The sequence below is a fragment of the Octopus bimaculoides genome, chromosome 2 (assembly GCF_046866305.1).
Source record: "Octopus bimaculoides isolate indiv1 chromosome 2, ASM4686630v1, whole genome shotgun sequence".
Taxonomy (NCBI): domain Eukaryota; kingdom Metazoa; phylum Mollusca; class Cephalopoda; order Octopoda; family Octopodidae; genus Octopus; species Octopus bimaculoides.
The window spans coordinates 29,326,466-29,349,312 of record NC_142929.1 but is presented as its reverse complement, the minus strand read 5'-3'; the positions used below and the strand labels follow the sequence as shown (position 1 = coordinate 29,349,312).

The following is a 22,847-nucleotide window of genomic DNA, read 5'->3' as shown; positions in this document are numbered from 1 at the left end:
ACATTATTATTATATGTAAAAAGGAATACAAGATCTAATATGTATGATCAATACATAATTCTTAAGATTCTTCCGAACAGTATGCATATGTGTGTGTGGGTGTGTGTACGCGAGTGTGTTTTCAGAATGCTTCATGAAAGTGAAGAGGCCACATAAGTTCCACCCGATTAGCAGAGACACAATACCACCCTGTATTTATATTCAAAGTAGTCAATTGCAACTAACAAAGTAATTACTACTGTTTAACTCGATTCACCCCATTAGAAAATATGTGCTAGTTCGTTGAGTAAAATTAACATTATCTAGAAACGTTTTTTTCATGCATATTTCAGTTCCTATGTTATTTACTGTATATAGATTATGTGTCTTATACTATTCAGCAGGAAGTGTAATTTTCTTCTGTTTAATTCGTATTCCAAGTTCATTTTCAAAGCTAGACACATATTCTGGGTCTCATTTTTTTTTTCATTTAATGAAACTTTTCTATTTTTCTTCGATAGCAGCTTACCATTCACGACTCATCTATTTTTTTTATCGCTTTTCTATATTATGTTACCTATTCGTCGCATTGTCCAAAAAGGGTTTTTTATTATTAAACTGTTACTGGCGTCTGATAGTGCAATTGTTATTCGCCTTTTTTACAGTTATTGGAAATGGTAACACCAATAATATAGCCAAAACTAGTGCTTATAACAACATACTAATTAGAAGCACGGATGTTACTATTAAATGGTATACTCTATGTAAAAACAACAGCATGTCACAGTTGCTTCATTTCGCTAAAACTTTTACTCCGAGTAAAGTTTTCGACAATCTTGCGTTTTTGCGTGATTTGCTTGGCAAAATACCACAGCTCTCATAAACACGACTAGTCTTTCAATCTGATAAAAAGTGAGTCAATAGAGTTACTAAGAGCAATGAAAACCAAGGCTTTCTTTCGCATAAGACAAGAAAATGTCATTGCAATTATTGGAAACAGTAAGACCGTGATAGTTCAGGTTTTCTTTAGCAAGGAAACAAGAAAATGTCATAGGGAATCCAATGAATCATAGAAATCCCACAAATGGGTGTTAGCTATAATTAAATCACTCGAACCAAACACTATACATTCAAAATATACGAACATCCACTAACATTACTACATAAAATAAGTGTGTGTGTATACACCCCACCCCATATATATATGTGTGTGTATGTGTGTGTGTGCGTGTGTGTGTGTGTGTAAGAAGAATGCAACAGAAAGTAACTGAGAGAAAACTTAAGTCACAACCGCTTTCACACCAACAAATATAATATCGGTGTGAGATAAACAAGAGAATAAAAGAAATGGTCTCTACGTTTACTCTCTCTCTCTCTCTCTCTCTCTCTCTCTCTCTCTCTCTCTCTCTCTCTCTCTCTTCCTCTCCCACCCACACATAAACACATTCGATATTTATATTCATCAGAAATAAAACACATATACACAGATTATTCTTCTCTTGATGATTATCTATAAAATCAGAATTTAATATATTTGAATCATATTTGTATGTATGATATACTACTGAATACTCAGTAATTTCACACAGTTTATTTGCCCCTTTACTCACATTCGAAGAATATTTTCTCTCTCTCTCTTCCCTCGCTACTTTGCTTTACTTGATTCACACAAAGAAGTAGAAAACCAAATTTTCTTCTTCTTACTGTTGCTTTCTCTGATCGCAGGCGAAGGAAAAGGCATTTCAGTATCAAAGATTTTCCTTATATATATCACTTCTAACACACAAGCACGGTCCGAAATTCGGAGGAGGGTATTAATTGATTATATCGCCCCCAATGCTTTATTTTATCAAGTTCATGGGGATGAAAAGCAAATGTAATTTGCGCGGGGTTTGAACTCAGAACGAAAATGGTCGTAACTATATTACTACAAGGTAATTCCTTCGATGCTCTGCCAATCCATTCATTATGCCAATCCATTCATTATGCCAATCCATTCATTATGCCAATGACTGCTGTTTATCACGTAAAATGACAACTGTTACATTCTGAGTAATATCATCAGTTTCCCGATTTTTGCTTTCGTACTTCCAAAGTAAATTTAAATGAGTACCCACCAGGTACTGGGCTTGGTACAATTAGCTTTGTTTCTGCCATCGAATTTATTGCTTCATGCTTGACATAGAACCGATTATTATATTCTTATAAGAATGGTGGATGGTTTGAGTAATTAAAATGGCAGCGTGATATGTTTAGGTCTCTTGAGTTGGTAAAACATAGAACCGACCAAACACTAATATCGATTTTAAATCGAGCATTCTCGCATGCCTGTGTAAGAAATTATTTTCTTCGCAGTGTTAGTTTAGTGTTTAAACCACTCTTTCTCTTTTCACTCTTTCTTTCTCCCAAGAACATGGGTCCGAGGTGGTAGATTTCTCTCTTTTCTCAAGTTACAAAACAACATATTCTGTTATTTGAATTAAATATTTTACATTTTGCTAATGCCTGATATTAGTTTCCCAGCATTACAATGTTTTACTATACAATAGCATAACTTATTACAGTGGTGAAATGACAGACATTTATGAAAGAGGATCTAAGCAACCCAAATGAACCTCAGTATATTACAGGCACTGGTTTTATCCACTTCAGTAGGCTAAAAGTTACATTTGATCCAATTGTGATTTGCAATCAGAACGAAAATGGATCTAATTATGGACTGATATCAATCGTTCTTATAATAATCATTTCTTACGTGGGCACAATTCCAAAACATTTTGGGAGAAAAATGCAGTCCATATAATCGTCTCCAGTATTTGACTCTTATCGAAGAAACAGAGATTATATTTCTGCTTACCATATTTTGATTGATTAATGGCGGTTAAAATTGACAAAGTTGGAGGAGATAATCTCGGCAAAAGAGCACAGAGTCAAGATGTGCAGGCCGAGTGGAGATAAAAGAGTCTGAAAGCTGTATTTTTCTGATGCTCGTTTCGAAAGATTTATGATTGCAGAGGCATACCTCCTCATGACAATTTAACATCTTCTCTGTGTTGACAAGCAATATTCTCTTCGTTTGTGCACGAGTAGGTTTTGCTGTGAGATATTTTAAAATTATCTCGATAATGAAATAGTTATACTGTAACAAATCTATTGCATAAAATGTCAATATTCTATTTGAAAATAATATTTTGACATTTTACTAAAACTTTTCTACTAGGTGAGTTAAGAGGATGTCGTTTAACAGTTTAGGAGTCGGCTGTTTATGTTCTCTCATCGAATCTGTGTCAAACGTCACTTCACCTAACTCACAGTAACCTTATTCACTTGGTTTTACATAAGAAGCGAAGGTGTTGAATGGCTAATGAACGTATCTTTAACATAGAGTACTGAATTCATAAAAGGATATGCTTGACCGGGAAACCAGTCGAGTATGATCAAACTAAATAAAGAGTTTCTGTTACTGTAATACATCTTACAACATAATTCAGTACTAAATTACTATATTTTGTTTTTATTATCGAATCTTGCCAATTTTTTTAAGTGGTGATTCCTATTCTTTTCACTTTTCAAAAATCACTTTCAAGTAGCATGCAGAATATGTATTCTTTCTTTTCCTACCTCAAAGGTAACTTAACTACATCCCATTGATATGCATGATATTTTTTCCTTTCGGTAAACAAACGCATTTATATGAATAATTATAGCCGAACAATAATTGACGCCACAAGATGAGAGAAATACGTTTTGAGATCTTGAACCCGATATGTGACATGTAACATTTAGCGTAACAAATACAGACAGCAAAAGCTTGGAAAGAAAATTAAAATTAACATAAATATTTATAATAAACGGTAAACATAATGAAGTGGCTTTAACATAAACGGAAAACAATAATCATTCACACAATCTCTGATCCTCTCAGACATACTAACATATGACAGTATACACATGTATACACATGCACATATATTTGTTTGTAAAAATATACGACCCTATATAAAGGTGATTGATTTGATAAAACGACATAGTCTGGAATGAAAAAATTAGTTTAAACCTAGATGCATCCCAAATTTTCCATCGAGTAGCTCCGTTCGCTTGCATGTATGCCGAAATTTTAGCAATTCTTGATCTTATCCAGTATAATTTGATGTGTTATACTTGGAATTTAAGCAAAATATATATGAGATCAAATCGCCAAAATATAACAATATATGATATAAAGAAATCTTATACATGCATACACGCACGCAGCTCCTGATGTTTAAGCATCACAAGTACCTGGTTAAGTATGTGATATCGGTAATGTTTATACTATAAAAACGCCTTCTATTGCATAATCTGTATTTATTCTACTTGTGAAGCACCATTGCAAATCAGCAAATAAATTTAACTGTATTTGTATATAATTCAGACTAGAGATTTCGATTTCGTCGTGGCAGTGATTCAAGTGTGCAATATTGATAAGCTACAACTACAGCGAAATATGTATTTGCTGCTCTCGTGTTTGCTTCTAAATCTATTTAGTTTCATCCATCTTCGAGGTATATTGTTTGTTTTAACACGATACGTCTTTAAAGGCGATTTTCCCCGGACGATAAAGTACTTCATGGCATTTAAACACTTCACACATATTAAGTATGTGGTATCGGTAATACTTGAATTAAGAAAATTTACTATCTATCTATCTATCTATCTAAGTATCTCCGGGTAAACCTAATCTGTTTCCTCTTTTACATTATGACATTTCTGTGATACACGATCCCTATTGATCAGCTTCCTTTTTTTTTCTTTTTATTATTTCCCTGATCCCTTTTGATCGAAAGTCTACCTGCCCTTTTTTTTCCTTCCTTCCCAAAAAGAAAAGCTCTACTTTGTATTTTGTCCCCTCTGTGTTCAGCCCTGTGTGACTAATAAAGCAATATCATATCTATCTATCTATCTATCTATCTATCTATCTATCTATCTATCTATCTATCTATCTATCTATCTATCTGTCTGTCTGTTTATATATATATATATATATATATATATACGCATGTGATTGCATTCATATGAAGTTAAGTAGTGCTCAGGTTGACTTAAACATATTGGTTGCTCTTTATTTTTGATGTTATATTTTGAAATTAAATTTGAATTGGTTCTTGTTATCTAATTGCTCTTAGATCATAGTAATGTCCATCACACAATATTTTTGTTTTACAATCTGTAGCGTTCGGTATAATACACATGTTTATTAGATACATATTTTATTAGAGGCAAACTCTAAAGCTGTTGTGTGTACATCTGTATATCGTACACCTACATTATAATACTGTATTGCTGTATTCAAAAGCATTTCTGGAAAACATCTATTTTCTTTTACCCTATGCAATGAATATGTTTCATGTTGGGATGTTTGAAGGTGTTTCTTTGTAATTTCAGTACATTGATTTCAATTACGCTGCCTAAAAGTTTCTGTTACGCCTAGAGTTTGTCAAAACTTATCCTGTATCTTTGAGCATTTGGCCGTAAACTCCTTATAAAATAGATCCAAAATAATTCAGCTATAAAAATTGCACCGTAGCATTCTTCTTTTGTCAAATAAAGGAGGTCACGATTGGAGAATAGTGTAGCTGTATGGTCTACTGCCTGGCCAATCAGACGTCGAGTTGCTCCTCCCGCTGTACTACTCATTAATATATTTGAATTGGGTTAAGGGGGCTGTATGCTCTGTTTGTACAAGGAATGTAGTGCATCTTATTTGCACTCACGATACCTTTTATGAATTGTATTGGTTTAGTATGGCGTCAACGAGTAAATATCCTCGTGCAAAACCTCTCTGATAGCTTTTATTATGTATGAGGGAATGTACAACTTTTTTAACAATAGAGAAACATAAATACAGTATTGAAAATTAAATACATCTACATATACTAGTTTGGCTATTCTATAGGAGATTAAGAAAAGTGTTAGACACCTAATGTTTTGTACACACAGGAGCAAAATGTTAACAGTTTCAATGAAATCAAACTGAAAGCCAGCCATTTACTGTTCCCACGATATGGTGTGAGTCTAAGGCTCCATAGCACGTTTCCTATACCTGTGAAGCAAAAATAGCAAATTTTTGATAGAAAAATAAAACTAAAGTCATATTCCCAGAATTGTTTAACACAATTGAAATATGCGCTACTTGATAAAACAGACACACTACATATTTTATCGTTAATTGCCTTACACGAGGATTCTTTTCAAAAATCTAGAAGTGATTGTAATGTCGAATCTAACAATCAATAGTTCTAGTTATCAGTTGCTCCCCAAACTTTTAACAAACTTGGCAGGGATTTAAAATTGACAAAAAAGTTTCATGGTTCCATGCTTGAGCAGTTCTATAAGTTCTTCATCGTCATTTGAAGTTTTCTATCTTTTGTTTTATTTAATAGAAAATGATTGTATATGTAAGATTTGTGCTGCTGGATTTCTCTCAAAATACAATTTTTCTTTATACATTGCCATCCCATGAAATTCTGGTTCAATAATTAACGATCACAACGAGAACTTCCATTAAACATTCTCTGATATAGATAGTATATATCAAGGTAACTTAAACCCAGACATAGTGAGTCTTCATTGTTGATTATATTATGAGGCTGTTCTGAATCTCATAAAACTCAGAATAACGCAAGCAAATCTTAAAGTAATTAGCCATTTGCATCAATTGGTAAGAAATTTACTAGTAAATATATCTAGCTTCCGTCTTAAGATGCTATAAAGAAAGGACATCTCTGTTTAAAGCTATTTGTTCATAGCTATCACTAATGTTTGAAATGGAGGTTTTTAGAGGTAAATAGGAAGAAAGGTTATTGTTTTGTAAAATCTCGTGTTATAATGAAATTTGGATTTCAGACGTGAATTGAGCATAGCGTTATTTATACCTAACTATGGACGCTTGCTTATACACATATACATTTTTATAATTTAATAAACTTTTGTTGTTATCAATAATGTAATTTACCTCTCATATTTTATATAATTATATTTCCTACAATAGGAGACGTTTGCTAAATTTATTGAATGTCAATTTAATATGTTCTAAATTTGAGTTTTAGTTTTAGCTCTAATTTTTCGAAAAATTCGGAAGTGCAATAAGTTCGATAAATTTTTAATAATTACCATTCGCCAATTATTCTTTACAATCAATGTTCATCAATGAATATTAAATTTAAAATTAATCATATATATATATAAGGATGATGCAAACGTTATTATACGTATATAAATATATATTCTATGTACACATAAATGTATATGAATTTTTATGTTGCTAAAACTTTTGCGACGACTAGTTTCGAATGAAGTAATTTTCATGAAATAATGAATATAATTAAAATAATAACGTTTCCTAGACTAGCTTCGTTGGTGTGTACTCATAGCAATTTGGTGTCTACTTTTTTAGACCTGACTAGATTTTGTTTTTCTGCTATTATTATCATTATTATCTGCAATTGACCATATAATTTCTGAAGTTCTCTATCTAATGATTTGATCGAATGAGATAGCTTAAGAAAACATACATCTTAATAATGAAATTACTAATTTTAGCTTGCCGAACGTTTATATATTTAGAAACAAGTTTTACAACAGTGATTACGCATTCATATTCGCATAAAATTCATATTCGCATACATTCGTATTTGCATACAACAATTGGTGTCTTATATATTACACACACACACACACACACACACACACACACATACACACACACACACACACACACACACACACACACACACGCACACACACACACACGCACGCACACACACATATGTATACATTCATATATTCATATATTACAACATGGAAACATAGTTAGATGCGGTGAGTATTAGTGTTAATTTTCGGACAACGTTTCATGATTAGACTGACCATCAATGCAATTGGCTCTATGCCAAGGGTAACCACGAAGACGTCATGTGACCAGCTGTACAAACATGAATATAACATAGGACCAGGATGTGGGTTATATTAAACCGGAACGAACATCGCAAAGCATGAGTCACAGAAATGTACAAATATTTGCAACAGAACATAGAACAGACAAAGGGAAGATATCTGAGGAACAGAAACAAAATTTAAAAAAAAGATGAAACAGGAAATTGACCAATACATAACAGTACAAGCAAGCGGAAGAGACGACTTACTGCACTAGCTATGACAGCACAGCTAAATGTCAAGAAAGAAAATCGGGTTTCTGTTTCTACCATGAAGTCGTTCCAAACATTCTGAGCAGTGGAACGAAAACCTGTATTATTGGCTGAAAATAAAGACAAGAGTGCTCCAATGGACGACATTATAGTCAGCATAGTTAACTCGAATGTAATCAATTCAACGGAATTGTTGTCTAATCGTTTGACATTAAGGTCATAGGGTTATGTGTGTTATATATAAATGCGTATATAGTCATATGTGTATGTATTAGTGTGCATGCGTGTGTGTATTTGCCTGTGTGCCTGTGAGTGTGAGCGTGTGTATGTGTGTGTGTGTATGTGTGCATCTCTGTGTGTTCGTGTATATATACAATACTCATTAAGATTGAATTATTTTAATATGAGACAGGTGGGAAAATTTGCTCGAGTATTTCTGGTACAATCTGTAAAAAAATCCTGAATATTATTTTTTATATACATACATTAATTATTGACAGGTTTTTTTTTTTCGTTCTAAAGATTAGTACTACATAACAGTGCGTTGCGTATACTATAGCTTAGCAGTTTTAACCATGAAGAACAGCCTATAACATTTAAATAAATTTTACAGAAGTATTTGCTTCTCGAATGACAAAAAGCTTCAGAAGCGTAGAAAGAGTGGTTTCGTGATGGAGACAAGATTTTATAAACAGTTAGGTAATGATAAATCTCGACGATCTCTGTAGTAAAAGAAATTGTTATCGATCAATTGTATGGTTTTCTTTTGAATGCGTTTTAGAATGCCAGTAATCGATATAGATACGCTAACCTAGATATTTCTATTTGTAAAGGTGTATTCTGAGAACAAGTTAAAAGTTATTCAGAATTATCTTGTTCGGCAGCTCTAAAAACAAAGATAAGACTTGATAGTGAAGAACTTTGAAAAATACTGTTTTTGCTTAGAAGCTTATTATTATTAAAAGTAAACCATTCAATAGTATTTAGAATGCTAGTTTCGAGGTGAAGCAAAATGTCATGAAATATCAATTAAAGTTATATCGTAATATGCCCTTCATGTTTGAAATCTATTTAAGATATTGGCTGAAAGCAAAATAATCTATGAAAAATGTTTCAATCAACCCATATTTTAATCATTTATTATGGTTTCAATGATAAGTAATTTCTTCATAGCAATCATTTATAAAATAATTAAATGAAAGATACTGGGCAGTTCCCTTCGTTGTGATCCTTCAACGAAGTATGAATATAATGCACTATGGCTGTAACAGGTATTAATGAATGTGTCACATTTATATTCATGCTCTTTCCATATACGTAATCGAAGAACGAACAAAATCTGATTCGAACTTTTTCTTAAAATATCTAAGATATGTTTTCTGGACTACAACTGCATTCCGTGTGTGATTTTTCAATGTTAGTGTTTAAAGATTTAAGTCGTTGCCCCGCATGAAAATACAAGAGAAAAAATTTACTTGCGAAAATACAGATGATGTCATTTATTCCTATAAAGGATTATCAACTGCAAATATTAGATAATTAAATTAGAGTAAGTCAGTACGATTCTTTCTACTGTAGGGACAAGACCTGAAAGTTTGGGTAGGGGCTAGTCAATTAAATCGATCCCCAGTGGTCAACTGGTACTTATTTTATTGACCCTGAAAAGATGAAAGACGAAGTCGAACTTGACGAAACTTGAACTCAGAAAGTAAAGTCGGAAGAAATGCCACAAAGCATTTTGTCCGGCGTCCCAGCTCATCGAAACCTACAAACACACATACGTACTACATAAGCTACATAGACTATGCTACAACGTAACATTATTTGACCTAAAGTAAATGTTATCAGATGCAGACCTCTACCTCTAAAATATTGTTTCCAAATAGTAGAATGTAAATTTGACTTCGTTGAAATATCTAAAACAATTACGTTAACAGCTGGAAGCAGGTATATCTAAAACTAAAACTAAAAGAAAAGAGAGCTCATATAATACTTGAATTTCAACATTAATCATATATATTCACCAAATCCACAATGAGACATTTATTCATATAATCAACATTGAAATCATACTGATTGATTTTTAAAATTCAAATAGAAACACTTTCTGACAGTTATCTCAATAGGTTTACAGCACTGGCCGTGTGTATAAAGTAAAGAATTGAAGTGTGAATATATATTGTACTTACCATTAATACAAGAGCTGCTTTCGCAAGCAACCCGAGCATGAGGCCTCTGCTTCCTCTTGCAGTTAATTCCAGCAGGTTTCTTTGAGTGTTTCCATATACACGACAAGATTCTATATTTGTATCTGGTTGGACCGCAGTATGGTCGACACTAAAGTTATGTGAAATAAAATCATAAACACAATATTATAAATATCATTATAGATATACATGCTATATATACACCATACATACTATATAAGTTTTATTATATATACTATATACACACTATATCTACTATTAAAAATATTATCATATGTACTATATATATATATCCTTGTTTCTTTCTGTGTTCCTTTCTGTGGAAGAGCGTAGGCTCGAAACGTTAAAGACTTTTTCAATTCCCGAGCGTTATACTAATACACGTGTTTGTTTTCTACACCACCTGTCTTCGTCTGTTGTTTTTTTTTGTGAATTCTCCCTATATATATATATATATATATATATATATATATATATATGTAACATTTAGACATTACATATACCATATATACGCTATATATACCGTATATATATAAACTAAACATACGATATACGTACCATTCATTTCATTTCATTTCAAAGTTTCAGCTCAGAGCTGCGGCCATGCTGATGCTATATGTACACTATATATCATATATGTTATCATATTTCACTTATTAAGCGTTTGAGGTGGCTGAATCGTTAGCAGGCCGGGCAAAATGCTTGTGCCTACATTAGAATGGATTATGAACTAACTTCGCATTAAAATTGCGCCTGTGTCAAGATTAATTTCATAACGAATTAATTTAATTCATGGAAATGTAAAAAATTTTTCTATTATAGACACGGTATTTTCTTTTCTGTCAATTCGTATATAGGAAACTAATTTAGTTTTGTGTCAAAATAAGAGAAAACAATATCTCAACAAGATACATGCATACATACATAGTCACACACATACATACATACATATACCAGTCAAAACAGATATATATAACTGACGTTTATAAAAGGCATGCCAATTTCATATTATTTAACAATACATAACTAAATTGTTTCAACATATGCTGAGTTACCGGACCAAAATACCAGGATCCAGGATGTGAATTACTTATTGAGATGCTTTATGTTACTGATATGCAAAATTAAGATTAAAAAGGAAACACAATCTCTAGTTTTCTTACCCCAGTCCATTTTGAAGTACGCCACAAGGAAATGCATTTATTATTTCCACAAATACGACGATGTTCTGGAACCAGTTCACCATGACAAGCTGATGGTTTAGTAATAGAGCCATTGGAAAATATACAGTCAACTTGGCGTGTTATCATAGAAATTCCATCCCGAATACAGTGTTGCGCTGTGCACTGAAATGGTGTAAAAATTAAATTTAGCATAAATGTCATGGCTATAAAATCGAATTTAATACATGAGTATATACGCGTGCGCGTGTGTGTGTAAATCCGGCCAGGAACATTTTTAGTTTAAATCATCTAATCTGTGAACGCTGAGATGAAATATTTCTTGAAGAATATTTTCTTAACGGCTTTCGTAGAATACAAACATCTAATAGTTGCATCGGTTTCTCGATTCGTTTTATATCATAATTCTGAGAAAGTAAAATACACAGCCAAAAAGTAAACCAGCCTAAAAAATATGTAGCTACTACCTACCTAGCGCTATGCGCGGGTTCAATTATATCGAGTAGGGCTAATCCCTACTCAATCGATCTTAGTATGTTTCAGATACCGATTCCGCCGAGTTCTGATGACTGAAAGGCAAACCGAATTCAAACCAAGAGCAATTTTTTTTTCATGGAGAGATTTTATGTTACGCATATGAGTATTACCCATTGAAGACTTAAATTCTGATAGCCAAGGTAAAGTGAATTGCTTACAGTTAGAATTCACAAGTAAATCCTACCCGATCTGAGCTGTTTGGATTGAAGGTTATTAATGAATTTTTGTTTACCAATATATTTATTGACTTCAGTTATATATTAATGAATATGGTTTAATATACACAGCAGCTTGTCTTTAAAATCTTCACAAATGAAAGATATTCAAAGACGGCGTGGATGAGGTAGCGAGTCTTCATAAATGCAATACAATGATTGCGAATAAGTGTAATGTGAGACAAATGTTTCTGAGTTGCCACCATGGTAGAAATCTTTACAACCGAAATATCAGTGTTGGGGTTGAAGTTTGCCTAGATGCTTTTATTCTTTTGTTTAAGAGGAAGAAATTGTTACTATGTTCTTTTCAAGCTCAACCAGATGGGAAGAAATCGGTGTAGTGAACATTCTTCTTGAAAACCCACAGCTGTTGAATAAACAGGAACGAGGAAATTCCAAACAGCCAATGTTCTGGGGTGGTTGAATTAGCTTAGAGATTAGCACAGGTAATTGGATGGTACCGGACACGATATCACTGGCCGGAAAAGGCAAAACGAATAAGTTGGGAATGCTTGAGTGGAGCTGACATGAGACCAACTAACTTCGAGAAGCAGAAGCCACTGTAGTTACGATGGAAAGACCGAGCGAACGAGAATTACGTCAATGGGCCAGAAGTTTGATTTGTTTTGCTGTTACGGTTTACTGAGGCATGAAACTGCTGTTGTACCATGTGTTTTTCATGGCAAAAATGAATTTAATGAACTTAGACAATGAACTAAAATACTGAAAAGTAATTGTGATTCGTTTGTGAATCAGAACAGGAGACAATGCATATTTGTAATTTCACACAAGAAAAACTGAAACAAAGAAAAGAAGGATTGACATAGCAATTAATAAGATGAAAAATGTGTTTAAAAATTTACTCACATTTGTCCATTTATCAATTCTCCATGTTGGACATTGATGCATTTCTACACATTTTTGAACCGTTCCAGGTTTCTGTAAACCAGCTCTCAAACATTCCGAATCTGGGTACAACTTTAAATAACTATCAGTTTTTATTGCACAGTCCACCTCTCTCATCTGTGTACCAGAGCCACATGAAACGGTACAAGGAGACCATTTTTTGGTCAAAAACTGAACTTTTTTGCGCCGAGTTCCACTCGCATCAGCTATGATTCCAGGAGACATTTTGTAATTTTTCTTCACATTGGTCTGTAAATCGTCATCGGCGGAGTTAAAAGCTGAAGCGATTTTTTGAGCTTTCTTCAACGTCTGGAACTGAATTGAAGAGTTGGCTTGTAGAGAACCTGCAAAACATGTGTAAATTCCTGCATCTCTTTCTGCTATCGCATAACGAATTTTCAAAGCTCCTTTCATAGATTTACGTACACGACCATATAATGGTAAAATATAGTCGTTCTTTTTCCAGTTAACTATATGTGGTGGGAAGTTTTTTACTGGACATCTTATTGTAACTCGCGTCTTTGGAATAATGATAGCGTTCGATCCGACTCTTACGTTTATAGATGGAACTTGCTTTAATTGAATAAAGGTAAGATTTTCTGAGCGAATTAAGGGAATATATTTAGCATCAACTTTGCACGCCTTCGTATAACAAGGTTTTGTAGTTTCTGGTTTGTTCGATCTACACATATGTTCCTTTATAGGTAAATGACGACCATCTGACAATTTAGTTGTGCATACCACACTTCGTTTCATTTGTCCTGGACCGCAACTTGCAGAACACTAAGAATTGAAAAATGAGAAAGAAAAAGATATATTAAATTACCTATAAATTGCAAAAACAAGAAAAATACATTTAAAGCTATACATATACAATAAATAAATGTTTTCATTTCGTCACATTTAAAAGAAATGCATTTATCCATACTTATTCAAATCAATTCAATGTAGGCTATATATTTATAAAAAAAACTATTATACTACATATCTAAGTAGTTGAGTTTTAAATATGAATAAAATATTTAAAAGATTTTTTGAAAGATTATGGATTCAAATCTCATATTGAATTACTCGTCTACAATATTTCCAATTGTTAAATAAGGTGGCGAACAATGTAAGCAATGCTAAAGTCTCTGTAAGCCGAGTTTGTAGTATCGTCGCGACCTTTGCTTTAGGACTGTATCTTATAATTACACCTTTGATGTCCGTAGGAAATGCATTACTAGCACAAATTCCTATTTCACTTTTTAAAAAACTTTTTGCCTCATTGGAAGAAATAACTATTCAAAAAATGCATGGGGCACTGTAGTACAGAGGTAAATTTCTTAGTTCAATTTTCTTCAGAAAAGAATATGCTTGAACTCAAAGTATACTTTTCCCTACAACATTTAAGGGTGTTCAAATTTATCAAGAAATTCTTGCTAATAACAAACTGTTGCAAGTATCTTTATACAAAACACTGAAGGAGTCTCAATGTGGTCTACAGATATGCTAAAAATAGTAACTGAATATCACTCAAATTACAGTGTACCTTTACCATTACCTTTACTCTCTTGAAAAACGGAAGGAAACAGAATAATGTAGCCCTGTATAACACAGGTAAAGCGAATGCAATGATCTTTATATTAGTGCTTCTTTAATCTGGAAGCTAGTATTTCACCCGAATTGTCCAGTATGCTCCAGAATAAACTAAGTTCTCTGAGTTTCATATAGCAATGAGAAAAACTCATTGTATGTGTGTGTGTGTGTTCACACAGTCTTAAAATGACATGGCATTATCAAAAGATGTAGCAACTTAGCAACGTATTTATTGAAGTAAATACTATACTAATCGTACATAATTATTAAAGTTACCATTTATAATTACTTTATGATAAATATCTTGTATCAAATGGTAAACAACTGTCAAATGATGACGATGATTACGACAACGATAATGTTCATGATGACCGTTCTTCCTAACAAAAGATTGTTCTGTTGTTATGCTATAGAGGGAATAGATTTTGATTTCAGTAAAAGTGAATCGAAAATTATCGTTTTATATTTGAACGAACCTGAAGACTAATTTGCTATGTGGACTCTAAATAAATAACAATGTTTAACAATCTTACAATGGCAGGCTTCATTAAGATTTTCTGAACAGTAAATGGTAGATATGGTAATACTTAAAGAATTTGTTACTTGTTTTCCTTTTCTGTGATAGAATGGATAAAAGCCTTTTAGAACCTGATCATATTTCTAACTCCTTCACAACTCCAAAATTCCTCAAAGATCGACAGCATTCCTTCTCTAGTCATTAAGTGACTTAAATATGTATATTTATGAGAAGAAATAGATCGTGAAAGAGGAATATAATCACATCCTGTCCTACTTTCATTAATGACTGGAAACTTATTATACTTTCTGCTTACGAAATATATTTGTGAAGTTTACGGCTGCTCACAAATGTTCTTAATAGATTTTATTTCATAATATAGCACACTGATGGCAAAAAAAAAAAAGCTTGGCTAAACAAGCTGTCGACTAATCTGGTGAATCATGTGAGGCATATACAGTTGAATAATGGAAACGATGTAGCATAATCTTGTGGAGCAGCATATCGTGTATATATATATATATATATATATATATATATATATATATATATATATATATATATATATATAATCTATGGATGGAATTTATAAATATTTTAATGCATCGCTTCGCGCTTTTCCATAAATCACATGTATCTTACGATTATAGTCAGTATTCCCGAGATGATTATAGTACAGTCCGTAGTATTCATGAACATCAGGTGGATCATATTCATGCGTTCATTTCTTCGGGCGATAACCGAACTTAAAGGGATATATATATATATATATATATATATATATATATATATATATATATATATATATATGCGTGTGTGTGTGTGTGTGTGTGTGTGTGTGTGCATATCTAGTGTCTAGTAGTGGTCTGCCCATGGGCAGGTCCTGTGCATATGAACTATACCCTGCATTCTCTGCACTATCTGGGAGGACTCGTACCTGTACACTTCTCTGCCGTTTTTAAGTAGATTATTGGGAATTTGGAGACCGTGATTAGACTTGGGATGAATACTAGAGTGTTTCTCGCTGTTTTATCCCGGCAGTTGGGATTTGAACTCAGAACGTTGAGAGCCGACAGATACACCGTGAATCACTTCTGCCGATGCAGCACGATTCTGTCACTCTCCCACCCGCGGAGCAACGTGAAACGCAGTGTTTTGCTAAAGAATACAATGCGTCGTTCTGTCGGGGAATGGAAACTGGAATCCAGTGATTGTGAGGGCAACACCCTAACCACTGGTCCATGTGCCTTCACATACATACACAAATATATATATATACATGTACACACATGTACGCATATACACATTATATATATGTATATATATATATATATATATATATATATATATATATATATATATATATATATATATATATATATATACACGCACGCACATATATATGTATACACATTATATACATATATACACATAAACACAGACACACACACACACACATATATATTTACATACACACAAGTTTGCGTGATTCTATGTAGTACAGTTAAAATTAAACAACATAAAATTACGTATAGGTCACCATACTTAAAGTGGAGACCAGTAAATATTATTTAGCCCATAGAAATTACAACCGCAAAGGTGTAAAACGTCGGTCAGCAGCAGCAGCAGCAGCAACAGCAGCAGCAGCAGCAATAGTAGTAGTAGTAGTAGTAGTAGTAGTGGTGGTAGTACTTCGTCTGCGTGAAAGTAGTAGATATTATGTGTAAATAATCGCAATCATTAGCATGCCGGGCAATATGCTTACCGGCATTTCGTACGTCTTTACGTTCTGAGTTCAAATTCCACTGTGGTGGAATTTGTCTTTCATTATTGTAGGGTCGATAAAATAAGTACCAGTTCAGTGCTGGAGTCGATTTAATCGACTTACTCCGAACTTGCTGGTCTCGTGCCAAAATAATTTTTGAATCATCCTCATTTTATTTCATTTTACAGAAGCAGTAAATAATGTAAGAATTATTTAAAAGATATTCGCTCTAGTCTTACTGTATCTCTAGTATTACTGTATCACAAACAATAAAACAAAAGAAAAATAGATACGAAATGTAATAAATAAATAAAAACTACACGAATATATAAACGACTTACTGGGCTCCAGAGACCAACGGACCACAAAGATCCACACTTATGATTGTTGCACGTCTGCTCACTGGCTGGATGTGGTAAGGGACATAGATTATTGTCGACGACTCTGCTGATTTCTTGATTTCCCTGAACACACTCGACACGTCGATATTGCATCCCTCCGCCGCATTCCGAAGTGCACGGACCGAACTTACCAATTTTCCATCTAGAAATAGTGAGAAGATTTTGAAAAAATTTGTTCGTTTTGTATGGAAGTGTGATTATGTTATATATATATATATATATATATATATATATATATATATACACACACACACATACATATATACACACATACATACACATACATATACACAGAGAGAGAGGGAGAGAACGAAGCATTTTGAAACTTCACATATAAATAAAAATAAGATGAAACGTTAGCCCTTGCTTATATTGGAGAAAATTATACGCTAAACACGTGACGCTTCGCTCAAGTACACAAAACACGAAACTGATTTTGTTCAGTGAAAATCAGTTAACTTTATGGAGATACTTTACGTTTTACAATGCAACTATTATTCAATTTTCGAATAAGTATCTTTTAAAACTCAGCTTTCTTTATAATGCAAATAAACGAGTGTGTGTGTGTGTGTGTGTGTGTGTGTGTGTGTGTGTGTGTGTGTGTGTGTGTGTGTGTGTGTGTGTGTAGATTGTGCGTTGGGGGTGGTAAAACGGATCGAATCTATTTATTACAAATCGCTAGATTACCACTTAATTGGCAACTTGGCAGGACTCATTGAGAGATAGAGAAAGTGGAATATTCCATAAAGCAATTGATAGTTAACCGCTGGGAATTGACGTTCGACTTGCTCGGAGCAACAGAGTTGAGCATCGATTCTAGTACGAATTACTTTTAATTTCTCATGTCAATATTTATATTATATATTTCCCCCTCCCCTTATATTTGTTGACTTTACAGAATTCGAATAGGAAATCTGCATAAGAATTGTTATTTTTTTCATTTCCTAGAATGAATAACTTTTATCATTTCTTGGCAAAGGTTCGGTACATACAAATAGAGTAAAGGCCATGTGTATTTCTGTGACTTGGAATTGGTGTAATTAAAGTCAATTATATAAAATGACGTATGTAGTTAATAATCAATATTTCAGTCTTCGTTTGTTACTTATATGGAGCTGAAAATATACAATAAACTAAAGATATACGACAGCTCGATACAGCTGTAGTTCATGAAAACATTTTTAGTGAATCGCCTACATTAAAATTAACTGAGATTTATATTTTATTTCACGTAACTGATTTTGTTATACGGTGGTGTGATGTAAGTTTAGAATAAGTTGTGACCTCGTAAAAAAATCTAACAATTTACTTACCACTGACCTTGTTATATCCACACAATGAATATTTATTTAAGAGGACCGGACTCTTCAGCTCCAAAAGTTTTACCAACAGAGTCAATCACCAATGAAGTATTGTAATTGACCGAGACCTGATTATCAGAGAGTTACTATATATCATGCACTCTAGAAATCTATACGCTGTACAAAGAACTAGTAGCAAGGAAATTCAGCAGTAACTATAAAGCATCTAAGAGTAATGTTTGCGAGTACTGTTTCAAAGGGATGCTGTAGCAATATATCGTAGTCTCTCTTACGTGGACCACTTCGGAAATTGAAGCAAATATATTAACTAGAGAGATAATAACTGAAACTGTAAGCATTAGATAAGAGATCTGACTCTATATATTTTATAAGCTGGCTATATGCAATATTTGCTTCTAAAAAGATGATGAATTGTAAAAAAGGAAAAAGGCGAGAAAAGTTGCCTTTTCAATTGCGGAATGATACTTGTGTCTAGAATATTTTGTTACTTACAGGAACGGTTCTGTATTAGTTGATTCTTGCCACATATTAAAGAGAATGAAAAACAACCAAGCAAAAGTTTTTCCTTCATAAACATTTTTAAATACCTCAATGAATTCGAACGGTAGCCTATATTATGTTTGACAACATCATCTTACTCTATGGCATTCGTGGCAATGGTTCAAAGGTAATTTGGAAAATGCTAAGCTGGAATGAACACTCAACTAAAATTTATTTATATTCACAATAATAATTATGACCTCATCAAAAAAGGAAAAGAATACAAACGGTAAAAATGTAAACTATTACATTTGTATTCTACATCTCATATTTTGATATCTATGAAATAATTGATAACAATTAACTTGTAAAATTAACACTAATCATAATAAAGGTTAAGCAATGACATTTACATACAATTGCATGTTTGTATCCATATATTTATACACAATGCGGGTAAGTATTAACATATTCGTGCATGTACAAAATATATTAATAATAATGTGTTTTTTTGAGAAGGTATTTCGACGTTTATGCATATGCATACTGATTACGTGCATCGATGGTGTCTAATCTTATTAAAAGACTAGCGTATAGAGAGATATTGAGAATAAACAGTACACATGAACTTACTATAAACTCATATATTTTGCATATACAATTTTAAATATGTATACACATAAGTATTTAAGTACAGATACCCATCTCTACGTGTATATGTATTTAAGTATAAACGTTCATCTGTACATGTCTATATAAACATAAAACAGTTAGTATCATTACTTTCATACTCTTATTTCGTGACTATATCTGTTTTGAGCCATTTGATACTCAGAGTTTTATACGTAATAGTTATTTAGGGATATCAACATTTCATGCCTATTTGTTCATATTTGTCTCATATAACAATGAATATAATTCACATTGTATGAGCAACTGTGTATACCAAATAATAGTTGCATGATTCCATTAAGTTAATGCTGCAAACAAGGTTGAGAGCAGATAATGAAACAGTAACAACAACAACAACAACATTAACAGTAACATTAACATAAAACAAATGTTGACGATGTCCATAACAACAATACTGAGGTATTAAAGAACAAAACAGTTAATGCTTCAAGCTTAGCATCATTTTGGTGCTAGAGCAGCTGGAATATGATACAATGTTAGTAAAGACATTTACCAATAGAAGAAAGCGTGAAATGTGTCTAGCATTAGTGTATTTAAATGAGATCATTATATACGTGTGGTGTGTGTGTTTACGCGCAATGTAATGTAATGTGATGTATGTATATATATATATATATATATATATATATATATATATATATATATATATATATATAAAAGTTGGACTTCCTAGTCGCCAGAAACACCAACATGTCATAGAAGAAACGGAAAGAAGAAAAATACTTAGAAATGAAGGAATAGCTATTACCGAGTATATATATATATATGGAATAGAAGGTTATGTATAAAGGTGTGTGTGTGTATTTGGTATAGCAGATATAAATAGCCGTGAAATAGGCAATTCAGTATAGCTATTATGAAATTCAGATGACTGATCGAAAACCGCTGTGAAGAAAGAAAAGAAAAGGAGAAGGAAAGAAAATTCAACAAGTGAAGAAAAGCAATAAAATTGATAAAGGATGTAATTTGGAAAATGAAGCATTAAATTCATTAGATGGAAATCATTTGTGCTCTATCTCTGTAACGTAAAAATAATATACGTGTACTAACTTTACAGTATGAAAATATATTATGAGTAAATTAATTTCTAAAAATTTCTATGTAATATATCAAACATTAGTAAGAAGCCAACTTGAGACTGAAAATTGATACGCTTGAAACCACCGACTGTCTTAAATTGTCTCTAATTGTTACTTCATTGTGTCTAATAAAAATATGTCTAAAACGTGAACAATCGTAGATACTTTCCCAGTAATTTTGCGAGAAGTGAAATTAGATTTCTTATTTGCATTATTGTAAGCCACTCGAAAGACTTTAGATGATTATAGACTGTTAATCACTTTTTCTGTTAATCACGAAGAAGGTTAACCCGAAGACTGATCTTTAAGAGTCTGTAAAAAGAGAGACGACAAAGTTCTTCTCAGTATTTCGTTACATTCTTTTAAGTTCTGTGATTAAATCTAGCCGAAATTAACTTTGCTACTTATCATTCTGAAGTCAATAAAATAAAATATATGACATGCTCTAAGCCCAACTATAATTCTCTGTCAAAATTTGCAGACTTGTGTCCATGCCAGAAATCATTAATAGATATTCAAAAGTCTCGAAAAAGGTTGCATTGCGAATTCTCTTTTTGCAGTGATTGAATAAAATAAATCATAAAGATTTGAGTCTTATCTCTTACAAACTTGCAGATATTGCATAATTATTCGTGATATTATTCTGGACGTCAATCACTTAGGAAAAGTTTGACATTTCACACCGAAATTCTATTTATTCTTCTATATCTGCTTTCACTGTCAAACTGTTGATCGACAAGGTTGATTGGCAGTTTGGGCTGCACGTTGTTGATTGAGCTACTTTTCATGGCGGCATGATACTTGAGCTTGTTAATATTTAAAGGTAAGAATCCTACTGAATATCATATAATCAACTAATTATCTTAGAACCGATGAAAAAGCAATTCCTCTTTTATATATTCTTAATTTACAACCAAGGTTTTGGTTTTGGGCTACCTTCTAACATAATCCCTACTTTTTGAAAATTTTCAACTACTTTTTAATGAAATTAATTTTGGCTAAACTCAAGGGTAAATAATACAGACAATGCGATTATTTATGTGATTATTAACATTATCATCTTATTAAACTATTCAGTCCTTCCGAAACAGTTGTTTAATGGAATTTAACATGATCAACGATTGTTTATTTCTAACTTTATAATTCAACTGAATCTGTATGATTTACGTGACAATTTACAAGAGACAAATGAACTGTCCATGACAAGGTAAGGAAATGAATGAAATTATTAAAGCCGCAGTTAAGGAAGTGATGATGTGTGGTAATTTCTTATCAATAAATTATTCGATGATACATTAGTCTACATCTATTTTATATTTAAATTTGAATTAAAAAAAAACAAGAAAGTGTGAGAAATGGAATTATCGCTTTTAACGATTAATGATAGGGTTATGTATAAATAATTTTCTCATACAGAAAAGTAGAAATTTCGTGTTGAACCAATAAGCAAATTATCGATATATCTTAAAATATATATTACATGACACATCACATTAAAAAGGTTATGTTATTTATCATTTAAACAAATATATTAATGATAATCTCAAGAAGGCATATTTGTTATACGTAAAGAGAAAATAAGTAAGAAATGTTATGCTTTGAACGATATATTGAATAATTATATTAAAAAAAAAGGTTAGGATTGAAGTATTGTAGAAAGATAGGAATAGTGTTATTTACATTCATGACATAAACAATAATTTCTGTGTTACATTTGAAAGGAGAATTAGTGTTACACTTTGAAATATAGTTGTGTTGAAAAGAAAAGGATTTTGTTTGTAAATAACAGAACCATTTAGTT

The 22,847-nt window shown here is 32.4% G+C and overlaps 1 protein-coding gene across 2 annotated transcripts in view; it reads right to left on the bottom strand.

Moving 5' to 3' along the window:
* Positions 1-8,078: 8,078 nt before the first annotated feature.
* Positions 8,079-22,847, bottom strand: part of LOC106879676 (protein madd-4) — a 227,380-nt gene continuing 212,611 nt past the window's right edge. For both annotated transcript variants that reach the window (XM_089342285.1, XM_089342290.1), the window contains 5 exons: positions 17,413-17,614; positions 13,173-13,994; positions 11,536-11,718; positions 10,355-10,502; positions 8,079-8,275 (listed from right to left, as the gene is read on the bottom strand). In XM_089342285.1, the coding sequence (XP_089198411.1) occupies positions 8,094-8,275; positions 10,355-10,502; positions 11,536-11,718; positions 13,173-13,994; positions 17,413-17,614 (1,537 nt within the window). In that variant the 3' untranslated portion in view covers positions 8,079-8,093. The remainder of the gene's footprint in view (positions 8,276-10,354; positions 10,503-11,535; positions 11,719-13,172; positions 13,995-17,412; positions 17,615-22,847) is intronic.